The 13,896-nt window shown below is 46.9% G+C and overlaps 1 protein-coding gene across 7 annotated transcripts in view; it reads left to right on the top strand.

Annotated features, from left to right (window-relative positions):
• The window catches only part of NIN (ninein), a 93,561-nt gene that overhangs the window by 46,180 nt on the left and 33,485 nt on the right, over positions 1 to 13,896 (top strand). For 6 of the 7 annotated variants that reach the window (XM_059723389.1, XM_019494080.2, XM_014595141.3 and 3 more), the window contains exons 10-19: positions 163 to 303; positions 1,050 to 1,224; positions 1,538 to 1,648; positions 2,530 to 2,619; positions 4,972 to 5,107; positions 5,901 to 6,022; positions 7,002 to 7,525; positions 8,538 to 10,598; positions 11,938 to 12,063; positions 13,384 to 13,453. In XM_059723389.1, coding sequence (XP_059579372.1) covers positions 163 to 303; positions 1,050 to 1,224; positions 1,538 to 1,648; positions 2,530 to 2,619; positions 4,972 to 5,107; positions 5,901 to 6,022; positions 7,002 to 7,525; positions 8,538 to 10,598; positions 11,938 to 12,063; positions 13,384 to 13,453 — 3,556 coding nt within the window. The remainder of the gene's footprint in view (positions 1 to 162; positions 304 to 1,049; positions 1,225 to 1,537; positions 1,649 to 2,529; positions 2,620 to 4,971; positions 5,108 to 5,900; positions 6,023 to 7,001; positions 7,526 to 8,537; positions 10,599 to 11,937; positions 12,064 to 13,383; positions 13,454 to 13,896) is intronic. The other variant, XM_014595142.3, reaches the window with a different exon arrangement.

The raw sequence follows: 13,896 nt of genomic DNA, 5'->3' as shown, positions 1-13,896 counted from the left end.
ACGTGGAGGGGAGGAGTGGCTCACTGGGGAATTAAGGAAGGAGATGGATGGTGCAAGATGGTTGGATCCACCACCAAGGTGAAGGCAGGAGGGATGTCCCCCATGGGAGGGCTGGGAGCCAGGAACAGTCGTATCATCCAAAGCAATCACCCTGTCTTGCAGGGAGCGAGTTGACCAGGTGGTCAGAGAGAAGGAGAAGCTGCGGTCAGACTTGGAGAAAGCAGAGAGGCTGAAATCTCTAATGGCCTCAGAAGTGGATGACCACCATGCCGCGATTGAACGGAGGAATGAATACAACCTCAGGTACGGGCTCCAGCCGGCCTGGGGCACCAGTCACGGGGAGGGCTTGCAGGGCACGGTTAACTACAGCGCGTCCGACTTGCTCTTTACAGGTGTACAATAGCGGTTGTAACCAGTAACAATGAGGTCATTACTTTGCAAAGGAAGGGTGTGTGGGGGGGAGCGTGTGTGTGTGGCTGGACCAATTAAAAAAATTGCTTAAACCCATCTTCAGGCTGAATTGTGCATGATGCTAGGCTAAAGATTGTCCCTTATTCCCCCTTACAAAGCATCACCTTCCGCTGGTCCTGGACACTTCCTGAGCTCTCTGCAAACTGGTTTCAACTGGATGCTTCCCTCCTCGGTTCTGGTGTCTCATCCTTGCATTGGCATGGCTCCGGTGCTTGTTCTCCTGTTTTATCTCCCTGGCTAATTGGCACCTGGCAGGATGGGGGATTGTAAAATTAACTTTAATTTTGAGTTGAATTCTCAAATGGAGATGTGTGAGGAGAGAATCAGATTCCCCCTATAAATGGTGTCTCTGCAAAGCAAAGACTGCGCGATTGCTCAGTACAGTCATTCAGGATGCACAACACACGCGGCTGCTTTGCAATGAACTGCATTAATCCCCCTGCTCCCCACTCGCCCCACCACGGAGCAGGGAAAGCGTGTTGCTCTAAGAGCCGGCTGCTCCCAACCTGTCGCTACTAAGCTTCCTCCTTAATTATTGGCTCCTTTTAAAAGCTTTTCTCCTCTGCGTGCTTGCGCAGGAAGCTGGATGAGGAGTACAAAGAGCGCGTTGCAGCTTTAAAGAACGAACTCCGGAGAGAGCGGGAGCAGATTTTGCAGCAGGCTGGTAAGCAGCGTGTGGAGTTGGAGCAGGAAATGGAGAAGCTGAAAACAGAAGAGAACTACCTCCGGGACCGGCTCACCCTGGCCCTGAAGGTAACAAAGCGCTGGCCACAGTTGGTCGCAGTTTCAGGCACACGTAAGTTCAAGGGGGACAGGCATGCGAGGCTGCCTGGTGAGAGAATAACTTCTGGTGTGCATTGGGCTGGATGAAACGAATTAGAGCTCCCCGTTGGGCTGGATAAAACGAATTATAGCTACCTATGTATATTAATGAGGGTCGCCATCCACTTGGGCTTCCAGGCAGAATATACCGCTTCCTTGCCTATCACCAGGGGTGACTTCTGGAGGAATTGCTCTTTGGAAAGTGAAAACACGGAGCCGTCAAGTTTTTTTTTTTCTCTTTCAGGAAAATGGACGGTTGGAGAGCGAGCTGTTGGAAACTGGGGAGAAGCTGGCCGAGTGCGAGAGCCTGACGAGCAAGCTGCAGAGGAACTTGGAGAACGTCCTTGCAGAGAAGGTGAATCCTGGTCCTTCCCCGATGTATCTGAACTGACTTCGCGATGCCAGAGAAACCGTTCCTGTCGAGACGGCGGTTCAACTAGTAGCACGCGCCCCTCGCGGCAACCAACCAACGAAACTTGATTAAACGAGGTTGCTGAATCATGCAGCTTCCTTAGATTGCATTAACAGCTGCGGCTGAGCTCTAATTTATGAAAATTACTGATGATTCAGATTCTGATTTAATATTTAGCACAGCGTCTGAAAGTGGGCCAGCCGTTTTTTCGAGTCACAGGGGAGCCAGGTGTGCGCTTTGCAGGGCTGATTTTTCTACGGTTCTTTATCGCAGGAGAAGATTCACAGAGATGTACCTGTCTGGATCCTGCCTTAAATTAATGATGTGACACGAAATCTTAGCTGAAATTTGGGACGAAGGGTTTGGCACGGGGTTGCTGTAGCTGACTGCAGTCATTTGAGAATTGTCATTCCCTCAGCTGTCACTTGACAAGTTTGTGCCAATATCCTGAAAGGGTATAACAGGGGGAATCTGCCTTTAGTCCAATAAATGCTTCCTAGTTCAAGGAAAAGTTGCCTCATTATGCTGCTTTTTATAGTTACATTAGGTATTTACCAAAAATAAAAAGCAACTCACAGGGAGCTAAGCCAGGAAATTAGGTGTGAAATAACCCCGTGACTCTGTGAAATAGCAATTCTCCCATTGCCAAGGAAATGGTTCTGGTCTTTTTTCAACGCAAAATTGTTCTGCGCCCTCTGACAAAAAGGCAAATAAGCCACCCCATAGCCTGACAGTCAGACTTGGGGGTCGAAGCCGGGCTGTGATATTGGAGGTAAGGTTATTCATAGAAGACTTACCTGGATTGTTGTCCTGCTCTGTTGCAGTTTGGCGATCTTGATCCCAGCACCGCGGAGTTCTTCCTTCAGGAGGAGAGACTGGTTCAAATGAAAATGGAGTATGAGCAACAGTGCAGAGTAAGTACAAGTTGGAAGGGAAGGCTGCCCCCAATTTCACCATCCTTACCCATCTATTCAACTAAGAGCTTCTGGTCCTCCTGGCAAACTAGCTTGGTTCTCCGTTTCATACCCCGTTCTTATAGGATTCTTTAGCAGGGATTAACACGATGGCTGTTTTATAACATAAGCAATAATGATCTGGGACTAAGCCAAGCCTTGTGACCCAAAATGCTTCTCTGAGGTGTCGGCAGGTGGTTACTCAGGGACATAACCGTGCCCAAGAGGATGACGTATCCTGAGAGGTGATTAGGGATGGGTGCAGGGCTGTCTGCATTTGCCAGCCCTTCATCCTCCCCCAGTCTGTCACAGAGGAATCTGCTAGCTGTTGGGTGCCCTTTTGAAATGAGTTGGATTGCAGTTCAATGTTATGCTGCATCACCACCACCATCGGTAATAGATTTCATAGACATTAGGGCTGGAAGGGACCTCGGAAGATCATCGAGTCCAGCCCCCCGCCCAAAGGGCAGGAAGTCAGCTGGGGTCATAGGATCCCAGCAAGATAAGCATCCAGTTTGCTCTTGAAGGTGTTCAATGAAGGCGCTTGAACCACCTCTGGTGGCAGGCTGTTCCAGACCTTGGGGGCTCAGACAGTAAAGAAATTCTTCCTTATGTCCAGCCTGAAACGATCTTGTAGTAGTTTGTGACCATTCGACCTCGTCATCCCTTGGGGCGCTCTGGTGAACAAACGTTCCCCCAGATACTGGTGGTCACCCCTGATAAACTTGTAGGTGGCCACCAGATCACCCCTGAGCCTGCGCTTTTCCAGGCTAAAGAGCCCCAGGGCTCTCAGCCTGTCATCGTAGGGTCTGCTTCCCTGACCTCTGATCATGCGCGTGGCTCTTCTCTGGACTCTCTCAAGCTTCTCCACATCCTTTTTGAATTGTGGAGCCCCAAACTGGACGCAGTACTCCAGCTGCGGCCTCACCAAGGCCGAGTACAGGGGGAGAATGACGTCCCGGGATTTGCTTGAGAAGCATCTATGGATGCAAGCCAGTGTTCTGGTCACTTTACTAGCCGCAGCATCGCATTGCAGGCTCATGTTCATCTTGTGGTCAATGATGACCCCCAAGTCTCTTTCTTCCATAGTGCTAGCCAACATAGCACTGCCGAGCCTATAAGGATGCTGCGGGTTTTTCTTCCCAAGGTGGAGAACCTTGCATTTATCGGCGTTGAACACCATCAGATTCTCGTCCGCCCACTTGCTGAGCCTGTCCAGGTCAGCCTGGATCATCCGCCTGTCTTCTGGTGTGGATGCTTTGCCCCAAAGTTTGGTGTCATCGGCGAACTTGGCCAGTCCGCTTCTGACTCCAGTGTCCACATCATTAATGAAGATGTTGAACAGTATGGGTCCAAGGACAGAGCCTTGGGGGACCCCACTGGTCACAGGACACCACGATGAGTGACTTCCATCAATTACTACCCTCTGGGTCCGACCCCGGAGCCAATTTTCCAGCCAGTGTAATATTGATGAGCATCTTTTTGACAGTTTCTAGAGAGAACCAAAAGCCTGGTCATACTTACAGGAGCTTAGGATCAGAGAGAAGTGGGGCTGGAAGAAACCTCCCTGGGTCATCTAGTCCAACCCCCTGCCTGAGGCAAGATTATCCCTATCCAGACCATCCTATACAATCCATAAACATCATTCTTCATAAAATGGCCATCAGCCCTGATGCAACCCAAGACATCGCACCTGAACCTGCCACAGATAAAGCAGGGGAACCACAGCAGCCAAAGTCCTGCTTCTGTAACAGGCTGTTAATATACGCTCAAGAGATGCTAGACAGAGGCTGCACCCTCCCCTGCCCTGCTATGGAGGAAGGCAAAACCCATCCCAGTCCATGCTAATTTGACCATGGGGTAAAATTCCTTCCTGACCCCAAATGTGGCATCAGTCTGACCCTGAGCAGAGGAGCAAGACCCTCTTGGGCAGGAAGGTCCTGCTTTAAGTCCCAGCAGGAGCATCAGTACAGCTCAGTTGAAATCCCCAACCTTGGTTGTAGCCAACACCCAATGTCTCTGAGGAAACCACATAATATTGTCTTGCAATGTGGCACGTTTCATGATCAAAGTGTAGGTGACCAGTATCAAGAAGGTTTTGTTTCAACACCCATCCAAGCGGCAGCATCACAAGCAACTCTGAGCAATGTCTATAAGTTTGCAGATGGGTGAATGACTACCACTTCTCTAAGACATGGTCGGTCTTGATGTCAGAACAATCTGCTCCAGAGTGTCCTGTCATTTGTGCGTGTATGTATGGCTTATTTCTGTCCTGGTGAAGTGGTCATCTTCACCGTGGTATGTTTTTACCAGGAATTGCAAGACCGGATTGACGAGCTCCAGTCTGAGTTAGAAGAGTACCGCACTCAAGAGAAAGTCTTCAGGCCTTCTCTGAAAAGCTCGCTCTCTGAGGAGTTGGATGCTAAAAGCAGTGTTGAACCAGACCAAGGTAAAGGATATTTCATGTGTGTTTGTCTTGGAACAGCTTATTTTGCCATGTCTAAAGTCACAGCCAGAAGGACCTGAAAACCTTCCCATCCAGTAGTATCTGTATGTTTTAGTGATGGGACAGACTGAAAGGGAGTTGTGTGAAGTCACTAGGTTTCAGGCATGCAAAGTCTGGAGTAAGTCATCCTTCCAGGCATATATCGTGAGACCAGGCAGATGATGGGCCAGTTTTCTGGCTCAGTGCAGCTGCACTGCACCATGGCTGAATCCACCCATACATCTTGGACAAAATGCTCCAGTGGCAAAGTAAACTCTGGAGACAAGAAGTTGTCGCGGAGGCATCCGCTTTACCTTTGGAGAGCTCATAGCTGCACTGCCTTCAGGCAGCACACTACAGTTTCAGTGGATGCAAGGCTATGAAGCCAGAGGACTTATTCTGTAGACTGAAGCCCATGTCAGTTGACTGCAGGAGAGGTAGACTGTAGAGGTGACCTTCGTGGTACCTTTCCACTACGTCTGCCTTCTCCTTCCAAACCTGCTCTCTTGGGAGCTGAGACTCCAGGAAGTGGTCCTCTGTTCCATACTTAGTACCAAGGAAGTATTGTGCAGTCCTGTTAGTGACTGCTTTTATAAGTATTAAAGCTATAATTAACATTTGAAAGTGCTAATCGCCGTGAGTAGCTGGGATCACTGGAGCCGGGGCAGAAATCTGATCTCCTAGGGAAGTAGATGAGGTGGGGTGTTTCAAAAATCCAGAAATGCAGGGTCTCAAGAATACACCCTTTCTTTTACAGGACTGGGCTCAGAGGATTGTAATCCATTAAACATGAGCATAGAAGCAGAACTGGTCATTGAACAAATGAAGGAGCAGCACCACAGGGATCTACATCACTTGAAGCAAGAGCTTGAAGATGCAGTAAGCTATTTTCATTTAAAAATAAAGCTTGAGGATGCTGTACCCCCTTCCTGGCGCTGCTGGGAGCAAGGTAGCCTTTACCAGGGCTCAGTTGCTCTTTTTTCTTCCTCCCATTTAATCTGCAACCCCCAGGTCAGAGTTGAGGCTGCTTCTACCTGCTCTGCTCCCTCCAGACTTGTATCGCACGTGCCGTACTCATCATTGCAGGAGGCTGTAGCATCACGGTCTGGTAGCATCACCAACCAGTGATGTAGCCTCACAGTCTGTAACATTACCCACTAGTGAAAAATAGTAATGTGTCTGCTGAAGGATGGAGTTACCCGTGTTAGAACTGCCAAGTGGTTGTCCCAAATCAGTCAGTTCCCTCTTGCTGCTTAGAGCAGTGGTTAGCTTGAAAAACTGGTGGAAGGCTGTATCGGTAACTTAAGCAGCCTGACCCTAATCCAGTGTGGCCTGTCCCACGGCAGTCTAAAACCCAGCACTATCCTCCCTCCTGCCCCTATTGTTGGATATGGCAATGGAGGAATGCAAGTCTCAGGCCTCACCAGTTTATAATCTGTCAAAACTGACAACCTCCAGTTTGTGATACAGGTTTGGTGGGAGGGAAGTCATAGCAGTAAGCTCCAGGGTTCAGGGATTTTTCCTAGGAGAGATGATCTCATTTGTTTCGAATTTCTTGGAGGATCCGTGATAAAAAGCTTGACTGAAAGACAACTGGGGAAAAAATGACCAATCTGAGTAAAAGTTAGCCCTCAAACTTTGGTGTAGACCCATCCTTCCTGGCTTGCAAGAGCAAATTAAGCTCCTACACAATGCCTCCACTTTCACAAATGTGTGCAACAAAGAAACAGGGATTTTATTGGTGTGTAAATAAAAAAAGTCACAGTGACTACTTTGCATTGAAGGCATTAATGTGTAAGTGAGGGTGTCACTCTTGCTAAAGAGAAAACAGATCCTTGCAACTTTCTTTTTAACACAGATGAGCCATTATGAAAGGCAGCTAGATGAGACCAAGACTCATTGTGAAAAAGAGCAAGAAGACATGAGGAGGAAATACAAGGAAGAGATTCAAATGCTGGAAAACCAAGTAAGTGGCCTTAAAAACCAAATCGTAGAACTCAAGGGAGAGGCAGCGACGCTCAAGGAGGAACAGGAAAGGACTGTCCGTCAACACCATGAAGAGAGAAACCAATTGCAGATGACCTTTGAGGAGGAAAAGGCTAATCTCCAAAAACTGGCGCTGGACCATGAAGAAGACCTGCGAGTTAAAATGGAGCAGGTGAAAGAGAGCTTCAGCCAGGAGCGGGAGGAGCTGATTCAGAACGGTGCTTGGCTAGAGGAGAAGATGCAAGTTCTGGTGCAGACGCTGCAAGAAGAGAAAGGGGAGCTGGAGCAAAACTTCCACGAGCAGCTGAAAGGGCTGATGGAGCAGCACGTGATGGACAAGGAGGAGCTGCGGCAAGAGCTTCTGGAAAGGCACAGGCAGGAGCTCCAAGAGGAAAGGTGAGAATAGAATAAAGAAGCTCATGCTGTTACTCGTGGCTATGTGGGATGAGTGCCTAGTGGGTCACAGAGGCAAGGCTAGTGCAGAAAATATTCCTGCTCTTTAATCTCCTTTGACTTTAATACTCCCAATTTCTAGAACGTGCAAGAAGTCAGGCTGGGAGGGATCTCTAGAGGTCACATCTAGTCCAACCTCTGCCTGAATCAGGATCCTTCCTATGCAAACCAGGCCATACAGATCTATAATCTAACCTCTTAATAAAACTACCAACACAAGACATAACACCCGAACCTGCCACAGGTAGAGCAGGGGCACCACGGCAGCCAACGCCCTGCTCCTGTAAAAGATTGTGCATGTACACCCAAGAGATCCCAGGTAGAGGGCCTGTCAAGCTGTGACTTTTTTGTAGTATGGTAGCTCTTGGATTTTGCTTCTAGTTTTATTTTGGACGGGGTATTCAGTTGTATTGATTTTAATTCTCTATGAGTAACGCTGTAGATTTTAAAAAAATAAATAAAAAAAATCACACTTGTTAGTAGGACTTATAGGGGCACAGTTAAGTGGTGGAGTGTATTCGGTGCCCCTTGCTGCACAGCCTTTGTGCATTTAGAGCATTACAAAGAAATGTGTTCAGCTCTCCAGCTCGAGACCCAAGGCTGTCATTCTGCAATCTGCTCCATGACGATAGACGCCTGTCGTCATGCGAAATGCCACCGTGGGGTCCACTCCCATGAATCCATGTGCAGGATTGGGGCTTAATTTTTATTTGTATAAAAGGCCCCCTCGAAGGATGCTCCGTGAATTATTGCTTTTAAAGCAATTAGATGTACGAGTCCCAGTAGACTGTATCTTGAATTTAACTCTGGCTGACAGAAGCAAGAACAGTGGTTGAATGGGTCAGGCTAAAAGTTGGTTAAATATATCAATTCCAATGGTTTTATTGAATAGTTTGAAAACGGACATTTTAATCTTTCTCAGTTGGGAGTAATGTGTTATGTTGACCGTGTTTAGGGAAAAAACAGAGACCGAGTATAATAGAAGAATGTCTCGTACAGAAACCCAGTTTTCTGTCGACCGACAAATGCTTGCGAACAAGTATGAAGAAACAATGCAAAAGCTCGACGAGCGCTACCAGCAAGAGTTGCGTGAACTCAGGGAACAGCACTGTGAAGAGAAATCCCAGTGGGAATTTGAAAAGGATGAGATAGTCCAGGAATCTGCTGAAGCCCAAGAACAACTGAAGGCAGCCCTGGAGAAAGAAAAGGCTGCCTCTTCTGCGCTAACCCAGGAGAGAGAGCTCCTGGAGAAGCAACTCAAGGACCAGGTGAACAAGTTGGTGTGCGAGAAGCAGCAGCTTGAAAAGGAGCTGGAAGATCTGAGAAATGCTTCGAAAGAACAAGAGAGCAAGTGGAATAATAAGATACGGCAGCTTCAAAGCGACTATGAAAGAGAGCTACGAGACAAAGAAGAGCATGCATTTATGATGGAGGAAAATAGAAAGCTCAAACAACTTGAGACTGAATATGAGCAAGAGCGACGAGAACTGAATTCCAAACTTCAGGCTTTCGAGGGCGTGAACAAAGAGATGCACGATCGGGCTGAAAGAGAGAGGGCAGAGCTGAGTTTGGAGATCTCGGGTCTTCAAGAAAAAGTAAAGGGATTGAAGCAGGAAGCACTTAACTTCTCCAGGCTGCAAAATGACTACAGCACCTTGGCAAACAAATATGCAGCAATAAAGGACAAAGTTTCTGCACTCTCTGACATGCAGCTGCTGGAGGAAGACGCAAATGTTCTTATAACCCTTCAAAAAGTGCATGAGCAGGCAGTGAAAGAGAACGTGAAAATGGCCTCTGACCTTGCCAAGCTGCGGCAGAGGTTACAAACGCTGGAGCAAGAGCGGGTGCAGCCGCCGCGTCGTGACCAAGTAGATGCTGAGATTGAAGAACCCAAGCTGCAAGATGAGATGGGTCCAGAGGGGAGCAATGCCAGCAGTCTGGACGACCTGCGAGATGGCTGGAACAAGATGGACAAGGGATCAGACTGGAACCCGCTTCTGTTGTTGGAGGTGAAAACAAAGCAACTGGAAGAAATGATTGAGGTTCACTCCGGCCTCGAGCAGACGTATGAAGAAACCAGAGGGGAAAACCACGCTCTTAAAAGGAAGATTTGTCAGCTGCAGGAGCGCGTGGTGGGCTTGGAAGCAGAATGTAGTCAAGCTGCCAACAAGAAGCAAGATCTGGCTTCCAAAATCGCCGTGCTGCAAAGGAAGCAGACACAGCTTGAGAAGGTCCTGGAGACCGTTCCCAAGTTGAAGATGTATGAAGATGATCAAGGAGAGAGCGACTGTCTTCAGGAAAATACCGACCTGGCCGCAAGAAGTGCAGGGCTTTGTTCTGACGTGTCAAGGCGGCAGGCTGAGGAAGGAACCGAAGCTCCTCTCCAGCATGAGAAGGTATATGGAGCCGCGAAAAGAGAGCATGGAGAACTGAAACATCTAGTACCTTGGCCTAGGGACAAGACGGAAGAGCTAGAAGAAAGATCAGTGGCGCAGCTGAAACTCCTGGCATCGCAAGAAGAAATCCAGCTGGAAAACCAGGCCCTGAAATCCGAGATGAGACAGTTAATTGAAAAAAATAGTCAACTGGAAGGGTACGTACCTAGGCTCACGAGCCTGCAGCACAGGCTGGAAGAAAGTAGCCAAGAAATTGTGAAACTCCGGCAGGAAAAAACACAGCTCCTAGAAAAGCTCAAAGAAATGGCAGATGCGCAGGAAAAAATGGACGTGTGCAGCGAGAACCTCGGACTGCAGTGCACGCTCGGAAAACTGGACGCCCTGACTGCAAGGCTTCACGTGCTGCAAGACCAGCACGGGCAGTGCGAAAGCGCCTCGAAGGAGATGGCGGCGGAGAAGAGGGAACTGCAAGAGCTGAATAAAAAACTGAGAGAGAGAGTGGCCGCCTTGGTGCAGGAAAAAGACACGCGGGCTCAAGGCGGCAAAGAGGAGTTGAATTCAGCCATCCACGACTTGCAAAGCACGTGCAGCAACATGCAGCAAAAAGTGGAGCTCCTGAGGTAACGTACACTTCCAAGCCGTCTCGTAGGACGTCTTTGTGGAGCCTCGGAGATCTAACCCGCCTGCTCGCCGCGCTTAGAAAACTAACCCGCTCGCCTTTCACTGACCCGTACGTAACCGCTACTGACTCCCGTGTGCTTCTGTCACATTAACAAGTAGATTAACCTTGACTAGACGACAGCTCCTTGGATGCTAATTAGTAGCAAGCAAACAACTTCATGCTAATTAGTGATGATGCTAGTTAGCAGTGAGCAAACGACTTTAACCTGGACTAGGAAAGTTGGGAAATTTGAATGCTGGGCGAATGCGGTAGGTTGCAACTGTTCTGCAATGGGTAGTGGGAAAGCAAGGTGATTGCTCAACTACTTGCTCACTTTTCAATGCGTTTCTTCCTGCAGAATAGCTTCCACGTTGAACCTAACCAACTTTTTTTGATGTGAAAGTACGGGAACTTTTCCAGAGAGCTCTTTAATTTGCATACTAATGTCTCTTCAGCCCTCCGCCTCTTGTGTCTTAGTTCTGCGTCGGTATTGAACGTGATCCGAGATGCTAACGGAGCCGCAGTTTTCTTAAACGTCAGTTAGCGCAGGAAAATCATAATAATTTTTCTCGGAATAAGGCCACTTAAATCATTTGGCATCCATTAAGTGTATGATATGGTGAATAGCACAAGTCAGACACAACATGCCATAAATTATATGCATTTTTGTTTCAGTAAGTGCTGCTTTTTACCTAATCTCAAACTATACAAATTGATCCTAACTCTGACATTTCTTATGGGAAGCCAGTAGTGGTCCTTTCCAGTATTACACCTCTAGGTATTTATCGTATTTTATTTTTTTTAAAGAGTACTTATCTAAAACTGCAAAGGCACGTCTAATTTTGCTGCTTCCTTTGCTGGTATTCCTCTTACTGAATTGCTATTCCTAAAAGAGCTGTTCTACTATATTACACTGCAAAATGCTACATAACAATAGTTTTCAAGCTGTTTAAACTTGTTATTTGTAAAGTAATTTGAAAACAAAATGCTCTATATAACCCACAGTTATGCACTGAGCTTTTTACTGAATTGGAGTAATTTGCACTGAAATATGATTTCAAGTTCAAGTTTGTATTTTACTCCATTTATACGTACAACTCAAAAAGCACCTATGTGCTGCTCTGAAATGTGATGCTTGAGGAGTATTTATATAAAAGAGAACGAAATCCCATCCCTGTAATAGTTATCACAGGTCACTCTGTGGTTTTTATGGTCACGAGTGATTTGAGACTGTAATGAGGGAAGGAGCGGGTACAAGAGCATGGTTTTCTGATGCCTGTCTTGTCTCTACACGGTAGATGTGACGCTGAGAAGCTCAGAGAAGAAAACGCTCTTCTGAAGAATGAAATAGCACTATTGAACGAAGAAGGTAGTGTTTCTCACCTCAAATTAAGAGAACTGAGTGGATCTCGAGAAGAAATGTGGTAAGGATTCAGAGTGGTGAATACTGCATGTGTTTCCTGGTTTGATGTGCGTTGTAAGGCAGACAGAAAATTTGCCCCCTTTTGTGGCCAAGGGATGTAAAAAGACTGTCCCCGAAATCTTTTGCTTGTTGGAATTTAAATGCGACTTTTATCCACCTGCATTTACAATCCAGTCTGGACAGCGGAGGTTTCCTAAGCTGCTGCGTGTACTCGGACCTGCCTTTGCTGCTTCTGCTCATCCCTACCTAGGAAAATCTCTCTCGTTAGACAAGGTTTGCCTAAAAGTCTGAGTAGCAGAGTCTATCGTCTGTTTTGCAGTAGTACATGCTTTAGAAAGGAGAGTTTATGATAGGGCGTATCTAGAGTCCTCCTCCCTAGCACTGTCCGTCATTGTTTTAGGGATGTCGGAGGAGACCTCTCCAATGGTTTACCAGTTTCCAGCAGACCTGTCTGCCATGTGTTTGTCCAATCTTTTTTTGAACCTTTACAACCTTCTGCAGCAGCCAGTTCTACAAGTAACTACACGCTGTATTTTAAAAAAAGGACTACTTGCTTATTATAAACCTTGCACTCTGATTATTTCAGTGGGTGCCCCCTAGTTCATGTATTCTGGGACTTGGGGAATAACACTTTATCCACACCCTCTTTGCCTTCCCATGTACTACACGGATTTAGTGCTTTGCCTCCAACCATCTGCTCACATTAGTTGGCAACTATATCTACCTGCTTTCTGCTGGCTTTGGGCATGTCTACACATTCAATTAATTTGCTTTAGGCAATGCACATTAAATCTAGTACCTCCATTGTGAGGTACTAGAAAAATGCACATTAGCCCATCTTAATGCACATTAGCTAAAGAACATAGGTTTTCGTGATGCTTCAATGCACATTAAAATAGGCTAATGCGCATTAAAGCACATGTGTAACTGCACCCTTTTGATGTGCTAAAATCTTTGTGCCTGAAAGCATTTTAAATGAGGAAGCATGTAGGGGGTTGGAGGAAGAATAGCATTTTCATGTGGCTACACTGCAAGCTCTTTTCCCCCATCAGACTTGTAATAGTCTGTGTAGACTGTCATAGTCTTTTTGGAAAGTGGCACGTGGGGTTAGGAACTGATCCCTAAGTCCCTTAGGAAAGAGAGAAGGAGAGCTACTAACCATGCAGCTGCCCTCTGCCTTTATGCCTCTTGAGAGTAATTTTTTTTTTCAGCAAAGGCCATTTTTAATGGTTAGATGGTATAAACCAAAGCAGTCTTACGGAAACGCATTAACCAGCAACTTGGTGCTAACTGCGCTTTTGTTCAATGTCCGTGTTTTCAGGCAAAAAATAGAAGCCGAGAGAAAAGAGAAAGTGGCTGTGCAGAAGATGGCGGATAACCTGAAGAAACAGGTATGAAAGCTGAGGTTTCTTTTCTGGAAAGACCTTCATTGCATAAGGGAGTTTCTCTCCTTTTGTCACACACATGCAGGCGAATCATCCTGATGCATCTAAAAGTTCAAAGACTGATCTAAAATGGCCATAGGTTCTTGTTTGCTGTTTGGTGTTGGTGTGAGGTTTCTCTCCAGTTTCCCCCTTGGGCATAACAACCTCGTATTAGCTCTCAGACCTTTAAAGGCCTTGACTATGTTGAGCCAGAAGAGGTTTCCAAATGGGAAGCACTTAATTCTTTTCTTTGTCTCCCTTGTGGGCAGCTCTCCACCACCCAGTGGTGTATCTTGTCCGTGTGCCTAAGACTGGCCACTTACTAGTTCATCTTGGTCTAGGAGCAGTGCTGAAGCACCTGTAACCATATTGCTATACATCAAGCTGCATATGAGAAATGTTCTGAATAG

Source organism: Alligator mississippiensis, chromosome 2 (assembly GCF_030867095.1).
Source record: "Alligator mississippiensis isolate rAllMis1 chromosome 2, rAllMis1, whole genome shotgun sequence".
Classification (NCBI taxonomy): domain Eukaryota; kingdom Metazoa; phylum Chordata; order Crocodylia; family Alligatoridae; genus Alligator; species Alligator mississippiensis.
Note: the sequence above shows the minus strand (reverse complement) of the source record. Positions and strands in the feature narration are given on the sequence as shown.